Source organism: Meleagris gallopavo, chromosome 2 (genome assembly GCF_905368555.1).
Source record: "Meleagris gallopavo chromosome 2, MGAL_WU_HG_1.1, whole genome shotgun sequence".
Lineage (NCBI taxonomy): Eukaryota > Metazoa > Chordata > Aves > Galliformes > Phasianidae > Meleagris > Meleagris gallopavo.
In genome coordinates, this window is record NC_139405.1 from 108052442 (window position 1) to 108074395 (window position 21954).

At 41.1% G+C, this 21954-nt stretch overlaps 1 protein-coding gene across 1 annotated transcript in view; it reads left to right on the forward strand.

Annotated features, from left to right (window-relative positions):
* CDC5L (cell division cycle 5 like) overlaps positions 1-21954 on the forward strand; it is a 32473-nt gene that overhangs the window by 9333 nt on the left and 1186 nt on the right. Inside the window, exons 9-15 of the mRNA XM_085218367.1 lie at positions 1132-1280; positions 3761-3923; positions 5288-5452; positions 6680-6760; positions 7072-7317; positions 9729-9926; positions 21275-21487. Coding sequence (XP_085074493.1) covers positions 1132-1280; positions 3761-3923; positions 5288-5452; positions 6680-6760; positions 7072-7317; positions 9729-9926; positions 21275-21487 — 1215 coding nt within the window. The remainder of the gene's footprint in view (positions 1-1131; positions 1281-3760; positions 3924-5287; positions 5453-6679; positions 6761-7071; positions 7318-9728; positions 9927-21274; positions 21488-21954) is intronic.

Below are 21954 nucleotides of genomic sequence, written 5' to 3' on the forward strand. Positions count from 1 at the left end.
AAAAACTTCCTCCTCACATCCAACCTAAACCTCCCCTGGCTCACTTTAAAACCATTCCCCCTTGTCCTATCACCATCCACTCTCGTAAACAGCTGTTAACCATTAACCATTTTCCTGGTGTCTTGTGTAATTTCTCTCTGTGTAAGCAAGTATCAAAAATAGACATGATGTTCACATCCTTTAAACCATTTCCTTTATGTTTTTTACAACTTAGTTTTGGTATTCACTTTTTTTTTCCCTTGAGTTAACCAGAATTAATTGAAACAATTCAAGAATATTTTCCTAGCACTTTATTTGCTTAAAAACATTTAAGATTAGGATTGTCAAAAACATGGTTTTGCAACCTGCAGATTACATTTGTATTACACTGATTGCCTGAATGTGTGAGAAGCACCAGGTAGTGTTTTGTTGCATGTGGGGAATTGGATCCATTAAACAATTGCAGTTAGCTTGAAAAAGTAAAAACACGTGCTGATAACAGGCAGTACTTCAACAGTTATTGTTTCATGGTAGGAGAAAAAGAAGAGTTCTCATCAATACAGAACGTGACCTTCTAAGTCTCTCTGCCAATGCTTTTAGGAATGACCTCGTTCACCTTCAGGTGAACAGCTCTGACGTGACTTATGTTGCAGTATCATGCAACTGCAAAACTCAGTAGATGGATTAGCAATATTCTGTGAACTATTTTCTGCTACATGCAGTAGTTTTATTACCTCAGCTTATTTTTGGTGTGCCTTCACTCTTTATGGTGACAGGCAAAGTTAGAAGTGGTGGGGAAAAATATCTTATCTTTGAAGTGCAGTTTGGAAGTGCAATTAGGCCTTCACTGATGTGAATTTTCAGGGTATCAGTGTGTTATTTCTTGTGGAATCTTCAGGATCTTTAAGATAACTAGAGAATCTTTTAAATTTATGGAGTCTAACAAACCAAAATTAAAATCCCTTTCTGCAGAACATTATGGTTTGTTAATATCCAGTATACTGGTGTAATAGAAGTGCTAAACATTTTATACAGCTTGATTTGATATTCAAATAACTTCAGTTATTCATACTGCTAGTGAATCTGTTAAACATGCATAGCAGAGTGTGACCCTGAAAGTCTCAGTAAGATACTGTGTTGTGTGGTTTACAGGAAGCACAAAATCTTATGGCTCTCACAAATGTGGATACACCGTTGAAAGGAGGTCTTAACACCCCCCTGCATGAAAGTGACTTCTCAGGTGTAACCCCGCAGAGGCAGGTTGTTCAGACTCCAAATACTGTGCTTTCCACACCATTCAGGTAAAGCAAAGTCTTCTTCCAGTGGGTGCTTGGCTGAGCGCATATCTGATGGGGTGGGGAAGCGGGTGTCTGTGTGAAGAAACAGATCAGCACTTCGAAACAAATTTCAGTTCTCTTTTGTTTCAAGCATATATTGAACAACTTTTTCATTTTCTGTTTTTTGCAAACTCGGTCATGTTATCTTCATCGGTATTTCTACTGTGTGCAACTCACAGAATCCTAGAATGGCCTGGGTTGCAAAGGCCCACAGCGCTCATCCAGTCCCAACCCCCTGCTGTGTGCAGGTCGCCAACCAGCAGCCCAGGCTGCCCAGAGCCACATCCAGCCTGGCCTTGAATGCCTGCAGGGATGGGGCATCCACAGCCTCCTTGGGCAACCTGTTCCACTGCCTCACCACCCTCTGGGGGAAAAACTTCCTCCTCAGTTCCAACCTAAACCTCCCCTGGCTCAGTTTAAGACCATTCCCCTTGTCCTATCACCACCCACCCTCACAAACAGCCGTTCCCCTCCTGTTTATCCGCTCCCTTCAAGTACTGGAAGGCCACACTGAGGTCTCCCTGCAGCCTTCTCTTCTCCGAGCTGAACAAGCCCAGTTCCCTCAACCTTTCTTCATAGGAGAGCTGCTCCAGACTCAGTCGGGTTTGGTTCAGGATGAGGTCTTCTGTACTCTACAGCAATATAAATTGTACTGGAGCAGTACCAGAGCATTAGTAGTAAGGTGGCATGTCATTCCACATGTGGATTCTAGCTTTTCCAAAGTATTAGTTCCGAGCTGAAGGTGGGAGGTCCCTTAGCCAAATCCATTTGGAATTTTTGAAAAGCTGGGGTAAATATTTTATAAGCCATATAAATCCAAAATTAAATATTCCTTATATTGCCAATCTAAATAGTGTGGGCTTGTTGGTTTAACTCTGAGAGTGGGTCCTGAATAAATATATATCCCACAAGAGCCAAATACCATAGAGCTAAAAAATAATATGCTTGGTACATTTTGTCTGTCAAATTTTTCAACCTAAGTTCTATTTTGACTTGTATCGTGCCAGTAGAAGTAGAGAATGAAGTAAAAGGGACCTTTATGGCAGCTTTTCAAAAGCAGTTTTGTTTTGTTAAAAGCTGTATGCAAAAGCCCTGTACTTCTGATGAATTTACACGAATGATCTATTGGAGTCAGTGAGGTGTAGAATGACTAGAAATGTCCTGGGGTGATCTGGATGTTCTTTTGGGTCACTGTGTATTAGAAATATTTGTATTTTCTGAGGTATGGGGTCATTGTATATTAGAAATATTTGTGTTTTCTGAGGTATGGGGTCATTGTATATTAAAAATATTTGCATTTTCTGAGGTATGAGGGTATTGCTTTGTTTTTTCAGCTTCTGAAGTTCAGGTTTACCCGTGTAAATATGACAGCTTTGTGTCAGCTTGGCTTATTGATAAAAGTTCAGTGTTAGTGTAAAAATCCAATACCTTGAGAGGTTGTGCACTCCATCAGATTTTACTTTGTCAGGTCCTAGTTCTAAGAATTATGTTATAACATTGAATCTTATAATGTGGATGGAACTGAGACAGCTAAAAAAGAATCCACTTACCTAGAAATAGTTTCTTCTGGAAAGTTAGCATAAAGCTTTTTTTGCTAGCATAATCAAGTAAGTATATATATATATATATAATATGAAACGTTCATTTCATAGAATTGTGAATCACGAGGTTGGAAAGGACGTACAAGATCATCTAGTCCAACCATCCTCCTATCACCATTTGAAAACATGAAGATTGTTTTTTTCTGCTTCTTTAACAGCTCCTTATCACATTTTATTTTTGTTTTTAAACTGTTATCATCACCACGTGAAATTTCATCCTAAGTAGGCAAAGAAAACTTGTGACTATCCAAGGCCATGTCTGTATATCCTGTAATTTTTCAGGTAGGAGGTTATTGGAATAATCTAGAAGAGAAGCAAGTAAGGCCCATGGAATTTAAGACATAATTCATTTTTCCTAACCTTGTATGCTTAAAAGTAATTAATGTGATACAGTTATCCTTGAATTAGCAGTGAAAGGGAAGCAGCACTTTCAGAGTAATTTGTTATGTTATAAGATGGGACAGCTGTTACACTAGAGGAGCTCAGAGTGAATGACTTGCCCCAGGTGGCAGGGAAATGAGAGGTAGCATTTAAATCCTAATTAAAACAGGATAGCCACAGGAATAATCTCTTCCCAGTGGCTGCAATAGGGGGTTGATGTAGTTCCTGGAACTTCTCTTAATGCAATGATGTGTTTGGATTTCAGCTTAACGGGTCTTCGGTTACACCTTAATAGATTTTTCTTCTAATTGCATCTTAAGTTTTCACTGCCTTGTGGACATAGACACAGAGAACTAGATTGAACTGATTAGTTGTGTTGTGTAACTTTTTGTGCTGCTCAGACATTGGAAAGTTGTGTTCTTTGGGGAAAACAAAACAAAATTGTATTTGCACTTCCTCCAGAACACCTTCCCAAGGACAGGAAGGCTTAACTCCTCGTGGAGGGCTGACTCCTAAACCTGTGGCTGGTACAACTCCTGGTAGAACTCCACTGCGTGATAAATTGAACATCAACCCAGAAGAGGGAATGGCAGATTACAGTGACCCATCTTATGCAAAACAGATGGTAAGAATTGAAGTTAAATGCTCTGTTAAGAGGTTTTTAATTTTCTGTCTTCTAAACAGGACTTCATTTTACATAAACTGTTATTTCTGTTGCTTGCCTGTGGTCATCACCTGGTAAACTCAAATCTTTGCACTGTCATAACATCAATAATTCATTAAAAAAGCAGATTTTTTTCTGATTAAAACAGCTTTACTTGCACCTTGTGAAAGCACTCCAGAATTATTCATCAAAGAAGACGTAGTTAAGTTTCAGTACTACTTGAATCTTTGAAGCTGAGCAGGAAATGTACCTTAAAGAAACATTCAGTTTTCTTGCAGTTATGCTCAGCCCTCAATTCCTTCATCATCCTCACTTGCCAGCTCACCTACGGGACCTTTTAATCTATCCCATTAACAGCGTTGAGTTAGAAGAGTTTTTGCCATTAGTAGCACTTGGTTGGAGATGTCCAGTGATCTGAATGCCATCCAGACTCTTGCCTTGGGCAACAGATGTTTCCATTCCTGCAGATTTTGCCAGAGGTGCCCTGCCAATTAGTCTTGGTATAAAAAGAGCTTTTAATTAACAGGTGGCACCTTGGGAACTCTTTTCATGTGGCTGATTGTGCAGCCTTAACCATAACTTTGGATGTCTCCCACAAGAGCTATTGATGATTGTTCTTTTTGGGGTAGCTTAGAATATCCATCTCAAGTATTTGGTATGTTCATCTCATTAAAATAACTTCTAGACCTCAGAGTTTCATCATAGCTTGAAGAACAAGGCTTATTTGATATCCCTGTATGTATTTTGGTTCTGTTTTAGCCTGTTTGAAGTAAAGCCTTTCACTGTTAGAAGGAATGCTGGGACTTCGGGTTCTCAATGAACCTCCAGATCTGGTGGTGTTTGTTACCATTTTCTTTCAGTATAACAATCCACAAAGCTGGGATCAACAGCAATGGAAAAAAGAAAGTTAGGCTTACAAATGCATCAGTGGGAATGCATTTTCACATTATTTTCAGTTTCTTAAAAGGCATTTTTGTGAATCTGTACACTTGTTCTGACACTGCTGGAAGGTGAAGATTCCATGCTGTTATTTTACTTCAATGTATTTCAGGTTGTTTGGAGATACTGTTAAGCTGTCTTTAAGAAACCTCTATGTTGCTTTTAGCATCAGAGAGCTTTTATGTGGATACATTCTGGGTAGTGTTTTGTAGGCTAGCCTGGTTTGGTAACACGCCTCTTTTTGTCAGACCTCAAAAATTCAGGTTTTATTAGCTTTGTATAGTACTTGTGTGTTGTTAATGTCCTTTGATGCAGATGAATGGAATTCTACCATACTCTTCATCAATGCCTGAATTCAGAAACATATCTTACCACTGTTCCAACAGGAGAGAGAGTCTCGTGAACACCTTCGTTTGGGGCTGATGGCCCTTCCTGCTCCAAAGAATGACTTTGAGATCGTTCTACCTGAAAATGCAGAAAAAGAGCTTGAGGAACCTGAAGTAGATGAAGCCTTTGTAGAAGATACTGCTGATATAGAAGCCCGCAAGCAGGTAGGTATATGTAATGCAGAGAGTGCCTTTTCTTTAAAATACAGCGTGGTTCTTTTATGTTTCTCATAGTTTCATACACGTTTAGTGGAAGTCATACATGTAGAATAAGAGAGTAAAATGTGCTTGCTTTCTACCCTGCCATCAGAGTGAACACACGTATGCAGGCATAGTCAGTTTTCACCCTGAATCGTTTTCCTAACCAGTTAATGCTATGTAGTGCTCCTTTTCTTTTATGATAGTCTTTTTTTTGTTCCCTCAAGGTAAAACGTATCATTAAAAACATTTTTCAGCAGAGGTACATGCATAAAATTAACCATGTGATTACAGTGCTTTTTCAGTGTCAGGTTATACTCAAGGTTAAAAGTTATTCTTTGGAAGTCCTAAGAGGTACATTCGAATTCAGGCAGGCTGGTAGAACGTACAGAGATAACTGTGCAGTGAATGGGTCACAGCTTATAGGAGATTACCACAGGATTATCCAGACAGAGAAATTGTGAATAGATCCTTGTTGTTGTAGCCAGTATTTTCATTTTATGTGTAGCCTTTATATGTAGAAAGTGGAACGTAGGGAAAAATACTGTGTATGTCAGAGAGGGGGACAGAGAGTGTTGGCTACAGACTTAAAAATCTCTCTCTTAATGGCAGATTTCAAGCTTAAAGAGGGTAGATTTAGATTGGAAATGAGGAAGAAGTCTTTTGCAGTGTGGGTGGTGAGGCATTGATACAGGTTGCCCAGAGATGTGGTGGATGCCTCATCCCTGGAGACTTTCAGGGCAAGGCTGGATCAGGCCCTGGGCAAGCTGATGTAGCTGTGGTGTCCCTGTGCAGTGCAGGGCATTTGGACTGGAAGACCTTTAAAAGTCCCTTCCAACTCTAAGGATTCTACGATTCTGTGATTTCCTGTCTGGAAAGTTACAGTAGAATTAAAACTTAATGTTGAGAAATTGGTAAAGAACTCTTTTTGGGATGAAGGAAAATGTGATGGCTTGAAAAGGCATGTTAGGATTGCTTTCCTCTTAGTTTCTTACTCATTAACATTAGTGGATATTAATTATGATGTCATCACACAGTGTGAGCTCTTGCTTGGCTTTGGGTTCATAACATGAGGTCTTTGTTCTTTATGGAATCTTTGCTGCAGTAATCAATTGGTGTTTCTATCACATATATTTGTAAGAAGCATCTGATTTTATTGCAGTAGCTGAAGTAACCTTTAGCATGTCTGTGTAGGCTCTCCGAGATGCAGAGAGAGCCAAGGAACTGAAGAGAATGCACAAAGCTGTTCAGAAAAATCTACCAAGACCCTCAGAAGTAAGTGAAAATAACATTCATTTTTAAGGGAAAAAAAAAGAAGGTTTTAATTGTTGAAGGAGGAAATGCATTTTAGTACATAGTGAAATAATAAAATCCTTTCTTTAGTATGCTGAACTCAGCTTTTCACAGTGAAAATATCAGGAGGTTTTTCATATGCACAGCTGAAAATATGACTGGATTCTGGTTGCTCTGTGTCATACAGCAAGGGTTTTTGTCACCAATTCTATTTGATTTACCTGATGAAAAAAAAATCTTGTTCAGATAGAATGTAACATGCAATGTTTGTGAACCTGTTTATTTTTATGCAGGTTAATGAAACAGTATTGAGACCCGTGAATGTAGAGCCACCTCTAACAGATTTGCAGAGAAGTGAAGAGCTAATAAAGAAAGAGATGATTACAATGCTTCATTTTGATCTTTTACACCACCCATTTGGAGAACAGCCTACTGGTAAGAAGGGGAAGGGCCCAGGATTTGGAACCAACAATGCAGAACATATGGCTTACTTGGAACAAAACCCTTATGAGAAGTTCTCCAAAGAGGATCTCAAGAAGGTGAGAATTGCACAGCCTAATTACCACTGACCTGTGGTCATTTTATGTCACAGTCCTGTAATCTTGTAGTGAAGGGTGGAGTCAAGCCTGTGGTGAGTGGGGTGATCTGTAAGTACAGACTAAATATGACACTGATAGCCTGCTTACCACATGGAGCAGTAGAGTTACCCAGTTATGCTTCTCAAGCTTGATCCAACAATACTGTCCTGGAGTAGAGCCTGCTGAGCTGTGGCAACTGATCTTAAAAGCATACCTGCTTAGAGTGCTGAATAAGCAGAGCAGGCTGCCACTGGGTGAAACAAGGAGGCTGTCTGTGTGTTCTGTTGTCTTTTGCATTGTAATTCCAAGCTAAATTATCCTGAGCCAGGGGTTCCAGTTTGGCTCTTTTATGGAAGCAGCTACAGATGTTGCATTTGCTGCCAAGTGGCAGTTTAGCCACACAGTGCTATGGTTAGATCTTTCAGAGAACTTCACATGTATACTTAAGCCAGTAACCTTTTACCAAATGCTTAGAGGGGTGATGATAAAAATAAAGGTAAAATCACATGCCACCAAATCATCTGTTTTATGCTGATTCCTGCTATCTGCGACTTGCATTCTGACAATAGCTGTTATATCTGCACCTAAATCTCATTACTTTAAAGTGAGTTTATGGATAAATGAGCAGATTTTTAAAGCCATCTCCTTGACTGTATCTGACTAATGAATCAAGCCTAAAATGAGAAACACTGAACAGTGTGTACTTCCAAATTGCTGTTAAATGAAAACTTACACTCGAAAATTTCTTAGCAGGAGAAATTAAAAGTGGAAAATACAGCTAAATCAAGAATCTCACTGTCCTGCCAATGTCAGATTGTTTCACTGGGAACACTCTCTGAGTGCTTTCTCTGGTTTGTTTTGAATGCAAGAAGAATTTAGTTTTCTATCACTTCCCTTAGAGACTGTTGCGTAGTCAAGAAATTTTTGTCTGGGAACCTCAGAATCCCTAGAATTTTTTTCTCCTACCTGATGGGCAGAAGTCCTGTGCACCCCTGTTCCCATCCACTACATAATATTTAGTGTGGCACCCCCCCCTTTGTCTAAAATCAAATTGAGACCAAGTATTTTCCTATTTCTGAGCTCTTACCTGGGGATTGATTGTTTAGATTTTCCCTCAGTTGTTTATAGAATATATTTCTATTAAAATCTCTTCATAAAATGCTCCTTCCTTTTCCTGATGTGTAATGTTCTTTTGGGAAGGATTAGCCATGGTGCCAAGCAGTGTTGGGAGCTGTAGGACTGTTAGCTCTCCCAGCTAAGTAGTCACAGTGTAAAATAATTCAAAGCAAACTTTTCTAAGATTTAGTTTTGTCAGGTGTGGCTGGAGTAGTACTGTCTTATCTGACCAGACCATCCAGAACAAGTGATTATTTTTCCTTTTCCCAGTATCCCTGGGATCATCTACTCTTGCATTACTGGTATTACGTACTTCCTGGGCAATTAGCAGTTATAAAATACAGGTCTGTTTCCTGTGAGATCTGCTGGTGCTACAGGCATTAATGATGCTGTGGTAAATCCTGTTAAAAAGATGGAGGTACTGTCAGTGATGCTCCATCCCTGGAGGTGTTCAAGGCCAGGTTGGATGGGGCCCTGGGCAGCCTGGGCTGCTATGAAATGTAGAGGTTGGTGGCCCTGCCTGTGCTGGGGAAGTTGGAGCTTCGTGATGCTTGAGGTCCCTTCCAACCCTGGCCATTCTGTGATTCTATGAAATCTAGATCAGCGGAGATGTTTAAGTTTTAATTACAAATAAAACCAAGAGGAGTTGGGTGCATACATAGTTAGATTCTTTGTCACAAGTAGGAGTTATGAGAGCAAAGGAATCTTTTCAGTTGATTGTATTGTACTTGGTAAACTGAGCTGCTGTCAGGAGGAAGCTCGTATCTCATTAGTAACTCTCAGCAAACAGAATGCTGCTTGTTAGTCTTTTCTTTGTCGATGCTTAGTGTTGATTTTCTATACTGTCTGAAGAGGGACAAGCAAAAGGAAATGAAAAGTGATTTTTGTGTCATAGAACAGCTGCTTCTGTCTTGTGAAGTTCTCCCACCCCTCAGGGTCTCTGCTTTTATCTACGTTTTTCTACAGCAAGATGAAATATCTGATTGTGGCACAGCTTTCATTAGCTACAGCAAAACAATGTCAGGTTTGACCAAATTATGAGGGATAGTTGAGCTGTGAGCAGCCTTCTAGCCTGGGTTTCATTTGTAATACACGCATCTGTGTTAGATTTCATAGTTAGCTTAACCTGGTGGTGAGCTTTTGGTATGAAAAGAGAAACTGCTCCTGTGGATTGCACACTGAAGGACTGAAAACACCAAGGAATTTTCTTGTATCCTGTGTTTTATAATTAGTTTATTTCTCATCATTTCCAACAGGCACAGGATCTACTGGCACAAGAAATGGAAGTGGTGAAGCAAGGAATGGGGCATGGAGAGCTCTCAAGTGAAGCTTATAACCAGGTTTGGGAAGAATGTTACAGCCAAGTGTTGTATCTGCCTGGACAGAGTCGCTACACAAGAGCTAACTTGGCCAGCAAAAAGGACAGGATAGAGTCACTTGAAAAGAGGCTTGAGGTCAGTGTCACTTTCTTCTGTTTGCACACTTCTGCACCTGCTTTTCTAGTTTAATTCTCATTATATGTTATTTATTTGCACATCGTTCAGGTCTGTCAATGGCACTCCTTTAAAACAGTTGTTGGGAATTCCCTTTGTGACTACAGAGATGTTTTTAAGGCGTTTCCATTGCCTTCTGTCCTTTTCTTTAAAAGTATTTCTGCAGTATTCCCTGGCACGGTGTTCTCTGAACAAGGGAAGAGCCTGTCTAGTACGAAATGGGAAGGCTGGTGGCCCTGCCTGTGGGGAGGGTGTTGCAGACTCGTGATCCTTGAGGTTCCTTCCAACCCGGGCCATTCTGTGATTCTGTGGAGTCTCTGGTGACAGTCAAAACCCTGCCTGAATGCTTCCTGTGCAACCTGCTGTGAGGAACTGCTTTAGAGGGAGGTTGGACTTGTGATCTCCAGAGGTCCCTTCCATTCCCTGTGATTTTGTGATGTCACCCATTTTATTCTCAACTGGAGAGCAAGTCAGGCTCTGCTCTTCGTTATTTCAGGGTGGCATCTTTGCAGTTTACTGAGTCTCTGCAATTAGCAGATCGGATGCCAGGTCTCTGGTTTTGTGCTTTGTCTCTGGTAGTGGACAGTATGGGGTATTTCAGGGAAAGATGCTTTACAACTCTTTCTCTGTCCTAAAACCTCTCTCATCATTTCAACTCAAGATTTGTTTTCTGATTGACTTGACAAATCTTTGTCAAATATTTTCCCATTGCCTGTTACATAGATGAAGGTTCAGCCGGTTCCAGTGATGCCCCAAAAGGAGAATAGTAGTTGTGATTCTATTCCCTTTTATCAGAAAGAACTAGGCTTCTATATTTGTATTTTAAACTCAAATTTTGAGTTTGGTGTTGTGCATTTCCTTAACAAGTATTTTCTGCTTGTACAAATTGACAGGTCAGATAGCAGCATCTCACCAGTGTGTCTGCATGTAGTTTTAGTACCATGGGAGTGTACTGGGACCAGGGGACCAAGAGTTGAAATGAGACCACTCTTCTGCTTTCTGAGTTGTACACTGCAGCATTCTCCAGTGACAACTTGCTTACACTTACTTATTCAAAACACAGCAGTCATGAGCATTAAGATTTGATGAAATGTCCTAGAATTGAGCCAAATTCTACCTTTCCTGAATTGCTGCTCTTTGTTTGAATTGCTCCATGGACTGCTTCTTGTGATCATTTGCCAATCTGACTTTCTTATCTTCATTCCAGCCCTGTTCAGATCCTCTGTTCTGAGCTCTGTCAGCCTCTGTCATTATGTTGCTTGTAGGTAAAATGCAGTGTGAGTGCAGTTGGCTGGTTCACAGAGCAGTTTTAAAAAGTCAGCTGCAAGGGTTACTCTGTCACACTCTCACTCTGCTATCTAATCATATCAGAATTCTGATCTGTGTGAGAAAAAGAAAAGCTTACAGACAACTTACACTTGAAGCAGTGTGTTGATTTCATGTGTGCCCTGACTTTGTGCAGTCTTGTGCTGTGTGTTTTCTGATACTGGATGGTTTTTTGTTCCAGCAGCAATTGTCAGACTCCCTCACTTTCTCATGCTTTATCAGTTAGGGGTGTGTGTGGGGAAGAAATAATCAGAGATATGTTGTGATCATTAGAAAAGAGTGGTTTGGTCCTTTTGACAGTGATTTGCTTTGCCCCCTACGCAAACTATACGAAATGCCCAAGGAGGCTGTGGATGCCCCATCCCTGCAGGCATTCAAGGCCAGGCTGGATGTGGCTCTGGGCAGCCTGGGCTGCTGGTTGGTGCACATAGCAGGGGGTTGGAACTGGATGAGCACTATGAGCCTTTGCAACCCAGGGCATTCTAGGATTCTATGAAATGCAAAAATAGATAGCTTTCATGGTAAAACTCAATTCTTTGAAAGGGTAGGTAATAGCAGGACAAGGGGAAATGGTTTGAAGTTAAAGGAAGGGAGCTTTAGGTGGGGAAGTTGTTTGCTGTGAGAGTGGTGAGGTGCTGGAACAGCTGCCCAGAGAGGCTGTGGATCCCCGTCCATCCCTGGAGGTGATCAAGGCCAGGTTGGATGGGGCCCTGGGCAGCCTGGGCTGCTGTGAAATGTGGAGGTTGGTGGCCCTGCATGGCAAGGGGGGTTGGAGCTTCATGATCCTTGAGGTCCCTTCCAACTCAATCACTCTACGATAGGATTCTATGATAAAAGTTAAGCTAGTTTTTAAATGGCTTCTTTGCACGTGTGTTCAGACTTGCAGTATTTCCAGAATACAATTTTAACCTAAAAGATTCTTTAAATTATGCAAACATGAGACTATTTTTTTTTTTTCAACGATAAAATGAAAGTTCATTTTCTTAAGTTTTCCTGTATTTAACATCAGTGTATCTACAAGTAAACAGCTGCAAACACCTCCTACCATGGAAACTACATCTGAGAGAGTGATCTCCACCTGATTCACGTGAAATGCAGAATGAGTGTGTTTTGTAATGTCTGTTGATCAAGGATTTAGTCTACGTGTAGACTCCCCAAGTGTTGGCCCACCGTTTGGGCTCTAAGCGGGTCTCATCTCCATGGAGCTGGGTATTTGAGCAGCTTGGCCTTAGTGCTGAGTGCCTGTCATGCTGCTGCTTGCCCAGCAGAGAGCACAACCGTCCCACGTAATGCTGCTGCCTGCTGTGCTCTCCTCTTGCTGTATTTTCCTGACAGCTTTGCAAGCACAGCAGCACCCAGCTTGCATGGCAGGGGGGGCTGTGCTGGCATCCCACTAGCAATCAGGGGGCTGTAACAAATCTGTGTACAAATACTTTGGAAATTCAGATATTCTATGCCCAAAACTACTGTAGATTATTAAAGCTGCAAAGTCAAACAGTCAAAGTTAGGGAATGCAGAAGCAGCCTTACTCTGGCAGCTTTGATTTCCCTACGCATGTACATTATGAGACAGTCTTTAATTTTGTGATTACAGCCTAGTTTTTTTTCCACGGACTCATTTAGGATGGATGGTATTTGCTTAATGAGTAGCTATTGAATATTTTGTTTCCTCATCATTGTTCAGTGTGTGGCCCTCTGCCTTTATGCTGCAGATTATTTCTGAGGTCTGCATTGGTTACTTCTGTGTGGGCTTCTTGATGCTGTTCATCTCTGTTTATATCCTCCCAGTATTTGAATAAATGGTTGCCAGCGCTATTAAGGCTAGCGAAGCAGGGTGAGATCAAAAAAAATCATCTATTCAGCTCCTGCTGCATTTGTTCATTCTGTCAGTGTGTGTTGTTCTCTGGTCAGCTAGCTAGTATTGCACAGACTGAAGGCTGTGTCAAGAAGCAAGCTTTCATTTGCTTATCAGCATCGTGTGGGACTCCATGAAAGAGACAGGTAACAAAAGCAGTTGCTGTGATCATCGAGCTCCACGTCTTGCTAACATCTTCAGATCAGCCAGGAGCTTTGAGCTCTGCTAGACAAGGATATAATTGCTTGGTGCACTGAAACTGAAGTGAGAGCAAGCTTGTTCATGCCTTCACCACACCCTAATTAGGCTGGCTGCAGGTGCAGGGATGCAGGGATAGGACTGGGTTGCCTTTCACTGGTGTTTGTTGAGTGCAGGTGGACTTTGCAGAGTTAAATATAATCCACAGGTGTATGCAGACTGTGGTTCAGTGCAGCTCTGTTGCCTGACCTATGTAGAAAGCTCGTAAGAGAGATACATAGATGTATAGTTCTCAAAGTATAGATTACCAGCTGGCCTGTTTTAGTTAATAATAGATTGAAAGCGTAGTAGTTCAATGAACAAGTGAGTGTAGGATGGAAATTTAAAAAAAAAAAAAAAAAAAAAAAAAAAATCAACACAGCTTTTTTTTTTCTTGTTTCTCAGAAATGATAAAACCTGCCTTCATCTTAAGGTTTTTCCAAGGAAAAACTGAAAGCAGTATCGGTTGAAGTAATTATTTTAATGGGAAGTATCAGAAAAATGTAATGAAAAGTAAGGTTATCAGTTCTGCTTTCAGTACCCCAAGGTATTTGCTCGTGCTCTGTCTTCTTATGAGAGCCCATAAACTGAAATAGGATCTGCCAGCAACAACAACTGATACTGGTCAGCTCTTGAAGCTGCCTTTTCCCTTTCCTGTTGCACTGAGATGAGTAGGAAAAAGCCATGACTGCTCACTGGTAGGTGCTGGAGCCAGCTGCACGTTGTGCAGTCACTGTGTGCTGCTTCCCTGTGGGACTGCTAACACCCTGTGGGAAAATGACAGCCATTTCCAGCACTGCCTTTATGGCTTAGTGGTTGCTGGCTGGATTGATGGTGTGGACAAGTGGTGTCTTTTCTCCAATTGGTTTCGTTTGGCTACCTGTGTGATTTAGTGGTGGCAGCTTTGTGTATGTGGACACAAATCAGTGCTGTTACTGATGGATTTGAGGAAGCAAAGCAGAGCAACTTTGGAGAGCTTCTGTTTGCTTGGATATCTTGCCCAGGCATCATCTGTAGTAATGCACAATACAATGATAGATATAGCTTGGAATATTGGAACATATTTCCACATATTACTAATTCTTTTTGTGTCTCCTTTGAGTATTTTAGACACTGTAAATGTGAGGAGGGTACGACTTGGACACTTTGGAGTCACAGTGTTTTGTATCCATGCAGGTTAATCCCCCTGGTTTCACTGTGAGTCAATGGTACAGTTAGTTTTTGCTTGAATCTAGGTGGAATTTCCTGATCTTTGCATTTACTTCCACAACTGTGGTGTATTTGTTCCAGGGTGGCTATCCTGGAGGGTTAGTCCTTGCCAAATGGGAGTTTTCTCAAGCACAGTGGCATTGAGTCACTATATCAGTTCTCTGCAACACCTGGCATTTGCTTCTCTTCCAAGCAGCACGCTTACAAAGCAAACTATTCCTACCCTGGGTTATGTGTTAAACCAGGAACCTTATCAAGAGAAAGGAAATAGTAGAGGCATCTATTGAAGCTAATTGCTTCCCTTTGTAATTCAGAACATGAGATGTGTTTGCCGGTGTTACTTTCTATTTGAAGAGTTCATAATGTTGGCTTTGCTGCTTTCAGGTATTTTTATTAACATCATGGTAGTAATGTCCTCGTTACACTTGATTACATCAGATTACAAGTCCATGCAGCATTGCAGTTTTGTAGGGTTTACACTTCTTTTTCTTGGTTAACACAAATGGATAGCAGATCCACTAAGAATTGTCTTTACCTCTGTGTGAAAACACTGTTAACTAAAACCACTTTTAATTCCTTACCAGAATGGCAATCTGTGTTGTAGATAGGATGCTCTCATGCTTCTGCTCATGCTGAAAAGCAGCAGCATCTCTGCATTGTCTCCAGGAGCTCCCTGTAATGATTTCTCACCTTGTAGTAATGTTCCTGCAACTCCACATTAATCTGATTTTGTTCCTTGATCTGGCAGCAGATAAATTATTTTTAGATGAAGAACCAGACCCCTTTCTGTAGCAGCTGGCTCTTAGGTCAGCTTAGCATGTGATGCATCACATCTTCGCTTGCAGGATTTGGGATTATTTGTGAGATCAGTAATGAGGCTGCTGTCCGTAACTTGTGATGCAATAAATAAAAGTTCTTCTGTAGCCAAGGAAAACTTCTGTCTGGAGTAAAAAAAACAACACCCTGCCTGAGAAGATAACTGATTTAGCCAGAAATACATTTTCTCTCTAGCGTGTGTGTATTCACTACCTATTTTTAAGCAAGTCCCATGAGTTCAGCTTCAATACACTTCATTGTAGCCTCCTAACTAAAACAAAACTGCACTTGCCTTAGGCATCCCTTGTTTTTGGTGGAGAGACAAGGCACCTCCTGAGAGCAACTCTGCCTGCTTAGGAGTTGTATTTCCCTCTTGAGGCTTCTACTTTTCTCTTTTGATTACAGAGGCACCTAGAGGATCTCAGATAAGTGAAACAAAACTAGGTCTTAATGTCTCCTTCAGTTCCTCTGTCTCTGGAACAGGATTTAATGTCTGCTTTATGGAATTCTGTAAAGTTGTTTGCGAGGCGCTTGCAGACCTGTGTCTGAAAATCACTTCCTAAAACTGCTAAATCTTAAGTGTGCTTGTAATACCTGGAAAGTAATCTTTTCAGTTCACTACTTGTTCCATGGAGCTTTGCATCTTTGCTTTTTACAAGTCTGAAATAAAAAATAGGTAAATCCTTTAGGTAAGGGACTGTATAAACAGAAGTAGGAACGGCTGTTTATGGGGTGGGTGGTGATAGGACAAGGGGAATGGTTTTAAAGTGAGCCAGGGGAGGTTTAGGTTGGATGTGAGGAGGAAGTTTTTCCCCAGAGGGTGGTGAGGCACTGGAACAGGTTGCCCAAGGAGGCTGTGGATGCCCCATCCCTGCAGGCATTCAAGGCCAGGCTGGATGTGGTTCTGGGCAGCCTGGGCTGCTGGTTGGCGACCTGCACACAGCAGGGGGTTGGGACTGGATGAGCGCTGTGGGCCTTTGCAACCCAGGCAGTTCTGTGATTCTAAGTTGACAATACTGAAACAAAAATATATCAGTCCAATCTGAAATCAAATTGAAGATATTTAGGCAAGATCACAAGAAGTAAGAAGCTAATAATGAAAAAATTGCTATAAAATCAACTATTTGCATTGCTCTCTGAAAAAATGTTTAAGAACAAAAGGACAGGACTGTTACCCAAGGCTGAGTGCCTGAGCAACACCATTACTGTAAGCACTGAAGTCCCAGGGCACAGCTGGATTTGAGTAAAACTCCGTCTGCTTTTCTCCTTCCTGCTCATGGCAGTTGGGTATATGGTGAGCTGCTGGCCGTAAGTGTAATTGGTGGGGGAAACCAAGGACTCAGTATACTGTCAACTTAGAATTTTAGAATGGCCTGAGTTGCAAAGGCCCACAGCGCTCATCCAGTCCCAACCCCCTGCTGTGTGCAGGTCGCCAACCAGCAGCCCAGGCTGCCCAGAGCCACATCCAGCCTGGACTTTCCATTCTTCTCAGGTCATGATGTTTCGTGGGGGCTGGGTTTTGTGTAGAAGAAAGCCTTTTTCCATTTGCTTACTTCACCTCTTCAGTTCAGGTTGTGCTAACACACCTGAAATGGACAGGAAAAAAAAGAGTTCTCTAAAGTGTGTTGCAGTTTTATTGCCAGTTGCTCATAGTATGGGGAAATCTTTCCTGTATCTGTAACAATTGGTTTCCTACGTGTTGTTTGGGGAAATTTGGTCTACTAACTCACAGGACTGTTAGGGACCAGCCTGAGAAGTTTGCAGTGATCCTTCTTGAGGTTAATAATGCTGTGCTTGTTGTGTTATCTTACTACACAGCAGCAACCACTCGGTGCTTACAGATAATCAAAGCTGTTAGCCTGAGCTAGTTGCTGGCTGTCATCTTACTGCAATTTCTTCTTCTAGGCAGAGGTGAAAGGTTTCAGAAAAGCTTAGTAAGAAGACATTACCTGATTTCCTTTTTAAGCTGTGCTCTTGTAGCTGTGTTTCTGCTTGTTCTTTATATCTACCCTATGCTATCTTACTCCATGGGCTTACCAACTAATGGTACTGTGCTTGAAGACAAGGCATAATTTCTGACAACGTAGTTCACATGGGCATTACTCATGGGTTATTGGTTTTGTCTGTGGGTAGAGACAACAGCCTGCTGATAGCAGTAGTAAATCATCTTGATAAATGGTCATTAAATGAGAGTGTTTTGACATAGGGCAGTTAATGAGTTCTTGTATAAAAGCATGCTCTCAGGGTACCAGCAAGCTTGTTCAGGCAGATCACCTAAATGAGCATAAAGGCTTCACTGGTGTTTAGTCATCGTTGGCCCTGGGATGGTGTGAAATTCTTCCTGTTAGATGAAAAAACATTGCTTTTCAGTCAATCTCTCTTCTCTAGATGATGCTCTTAGAAGCCTATGATTACTGCTGTTGTTCTGAGTGCTCTCCTATGTAGTCCAGTGTCAGAAACTGGTCACCATTCTCTAGGTAGGTAGGCATGGAGGAAGGCACTTACATGAGAGGTTTGGGATGGGTAAGTCCCAGCACTTCCCCTGAGCTGGTGGATTGTTTTACCCATGTCTGTGTGTGCTATTCCCATTTTGCTGAAACTGGCACAATAGACAACGGAACTGAAGCTGGCCAAGAAGCAGTACAAAATAAATAAGTAAGTGGAGAAATCTTTGCAGTGTCTTTACATTTTCTGCTAGGCTCATGGGGGAAATGGTTGTCAGATTTTACTGAAATCCATTTCTTAGCTTTAAGCAAATAATGTAGACTACTGTTTAAACACACCTCTTCATAACTGCTCGGAATTCTTTGCTTGGTATCTGAGCCTTAAAATTTTACGAAGCTTGAACTAAAATTATATGCAGTTATTGGCATTAATGCAGCAGTCAGCAATTTTTCATAAATAGCATTTGTTACAAAAGCAGAGACCTCCTTTTGACCTTCTGGTAGTAGGTCCTAAAATCTTGTAGATGGGAGAGGGAAGGAGAGGTGGTGAGTGTTCGTATTGCTCTCTATAAGCAGGGAAGGAAGAAAGGGCTGTTATTTCTGGTTTAAAAAACTTGATTTTTTTTTTTTTAATGCAGCAGTGAGGCCTGTCATAGTCTGAGATAGACAAGGAGCTGAGCAGAATAACGAGGGCTGAACAGCAATAGGAGCTGCAGTAGGTAAAAGCAAGAATCTATCTCCAGTATAAGCTTGGATATGTTAAGTCCATGTTAAGTCAGTGCCTGAAAACTTCAGAATTCTTAAGTAGGTTGAGGTCTGCTATTTTAACAAGCATTAGATTTGAACTAGTATTTGTTTTTTTTAATGGAGAAAGAAAAAGAAGTTGTTTTCTCCATGGTCTTTCTTTACCTGTTTGAGAATAATGGCATTTTCCCCCAGAGGGTGGTGAGGCAGTGGAACAGGTTGCCAAGGAGGCTGTGGATGCCCCATTCCTGCAGGCATTCAAGGCCAGGCTGGATGTGGCTCTGGGCAGCCTGGGCTGCTGGTTGGCGACCTGCACACAGCAGGAGTTGGGACTGGATGAGCGCTGTGGGCCTTTGCAACCCAGGCCATTCTGTGATAATGGCATTCTGATTGGAGTTTCATGTCACTCTGAGCACACACTATCATCTGTAATGCTGTGAAACAACACGGGACAGTTGGTCTGTGTTACATTAGACCTCTGTTATAAATAAAATCCTGTTTGCCTGTGCATCCATCTATTCCACGATCTCTAAATGTCAGGAGTTCTCAGCACACATTTCTCATCCAAGAAGCAGTAATTGACAAATAGTTCATTTACCACACAGCTGTATTTGTTGTTGCTGTAATAGCATATTATTTACCAGTGAAGACATTTACAGCTTTCATACTTTTCCATCAGAGAGTATCCTCACAAATCCCTAATCTATTTATTTAATTTTCTCTAGATTTATGTAAATATTGAAAAAGAGGCGCCTTTCTGTATATTTAAAGCACCTTGGGCATACGGTAAGACTGCATTGCAAACAAAAATCTGAAAAGTGTAGCAGTCTGCATCTGTCTCCCCAGGAGCAAGCTAGGCAGCTCAGAAGGTCACATTTCTCCTTCTCTCTCCCATTAACAGTTTTCTCCCATTACCATTCACTTTTTTTTTTTTTTTAATATCTCTACAGCACGTATTAAAACTGTTTTAAAGAATTGAATAAATTGTTAAGGAGTAGGACATTTGAAAGAAACATGCAGCTGGATGAAGACTTACCCCATCCCCAGGCTCCTTTGTAAGTGCTTCAGTAATGTGGGGCTGTGGACAGGTTGGTGAAATTCATATAATTGATGACAGTTTGAGAGGCTAAAATCCTCTTGTTGAGTTAGTCCTTTACACAAGGTTTTGTTGCATGGCCTGGTTTGAAATGGCCCACAGCGCTCACCCAGTCCCAACCCCCTGCTGTGTGCAGGTCGCCAACCAGCAGCCCAGGCTGCCCAGAGCCACATCCAGCCTGGCCTTGAATGCCTGCAGGGATGGGGCATCCACAGCCTCCTTGGGCAACCTGTTCCACTGCCTCACCACCCTCTGGGGGAAAAACTTCCTCCTAATTTGATTTTTATGAAGCATGCTTTTTTTTTTTTTTTTTTTTTCTCCTTAAATGAGATAGCATGGAAGAAAGTAGCCAAGTAACCCTATGCCTGTGCTTAGAGGTGTGAAATGCTGCACTTCTCCCAAACTTTGTTTGGTTTTATATTCCTGTGTTACTTGCAGATCTGTTAAAAATTTCTTTGGTGCTCTCTACCAGACTTAGAAACTGCTGATGGCCATTTCATGCTTTGCCTCCCTTTTGGTTTTGCCCAACTGAGTACACACAGAAAAATACACAAAGGCTTCTTTTTTTGTACCATGTAGAATGAAACATTTATAACATGTTAACGTGATTATGCTTGTTTATTTTTGCATTGTATCCCAGGTGGCAGAATCTCAGAATTATCACTGGGTTGTGGCTTTAGGGACCTTGAACTCCTCTAGAGAAACCAAGACTTTTGAATCAGGATGCACCAGCTTGCAGTTAGCAGACAGTACAGGAAGGGGAGTTTCACTTTCATGATACCAATTGCTTTCTGGTTTTGATACTGCATTTTAATCTCATCACGTTGTCACATCTGTTGTGTATGGTATTGGCCTGTAAACTGTGGGGTTTTGCTTCTGGCTTTTGCCACTCACCTGAGGCAGCTGATTCATTGTGCTATCTTAGTGTCTGCTAGCTGAAGATAATCTTACGTTCTCACTCTGAGATCCATGAGGGAAAAACCCTGTGTAAAAAGCAGTGTTACTTGAGAGGCCACTGAGGAGTTAGCAAGCTTATAATATGGCATAGAAGGGAATAATACTGCAACACTATAGTGCTGCAGTAAATCTGAATGGAAGATCTGATAGATAGGTGAGGTCACTTTATTTTAAGCCAAAGCCAACTTCACCTCTTTGCAGTCTCATACCCACACGCTCACAAATTGAAACATGTGGCTGTTTGTGTAGATAAAGAATATAATCTAAAAAAAAAACCCCACATTTCTTCATCCATTTTCCTTTGCTGAGGCACAGAACATCTGTGCGACTGAGGGGTGGCATAGCAAGCTGTCATATACATCTCTTGACTGCCTATTTCACAACAGCAACAATTCCTATCTGTAAAGCTATACTCCTAACGTGTAATCACTCCTTCAAAGCCTACTTGCACTGCACAGATCTTAATCTGGAAATCTCTTCTAGATTGTTGTAAAATGTGCAGTGGATGATGTGTTAATAGAAATCAAAGAACTCCAACTCCATGCTGTGCAGCAGATTTTGACTTTTTTTTTTTTTTTTTTTAAACTTCTGGATAATTAAAACAATTCCTGATTTCATTCTGACAGATAAACAGAGGCCATATGACAACTGAAGCAAAGAGGGCTGCCAAGATGGAAAAGAAGCTGAAGATTTTGCTTGGTGGTTATCAGTCTCGAGCAATGGGCCTCATCAAACAGCTGAATGATTTGTGGGACCAAATAGAGCAGGCACACCTGGAGCTGCGTACTTTTGAGGAACTGAAGAAACATGAAGATGCTGCTATTCCACGGAGACTGGAGGTGAGTTTCCTCAATGTGATGCCTTAGATCAAACACAGACATTTTGTGGGAAGGATGTTTTTACAGAGCAAACTCTGAAGTTCACAGCCTGAGTTTGTACCAAGTTTTTAATGGTCTTCTTAAATTATACTTTTGCCTATTACCAGGCTCCTCTGCTGCACATTTCACTATCAAAGATTCTGTGACATATTACAAGCTGGTACCAATCTACTAGCGTGTTCTTTAACTTTGCTTTTATTTTATTTCCTCGTGTGGTTTATTTTATTAATCTTCTGCTATGCATGTCGGCAGAGGTTCTGTGTCTGTCTTAATTCGGCTTGTTTTGTTTTTAATTACTGCTAGAACTTAAGAGTAGATCTGCAAGTTGTGTAAAGCTTTCTATTACCTTAAAAGTCAGTGAACCCGAATTTATAGTGAAATTCTTTTTTTTTTTTTTTTTTAAACCTTGATTGTATTCTTCTCTTAAA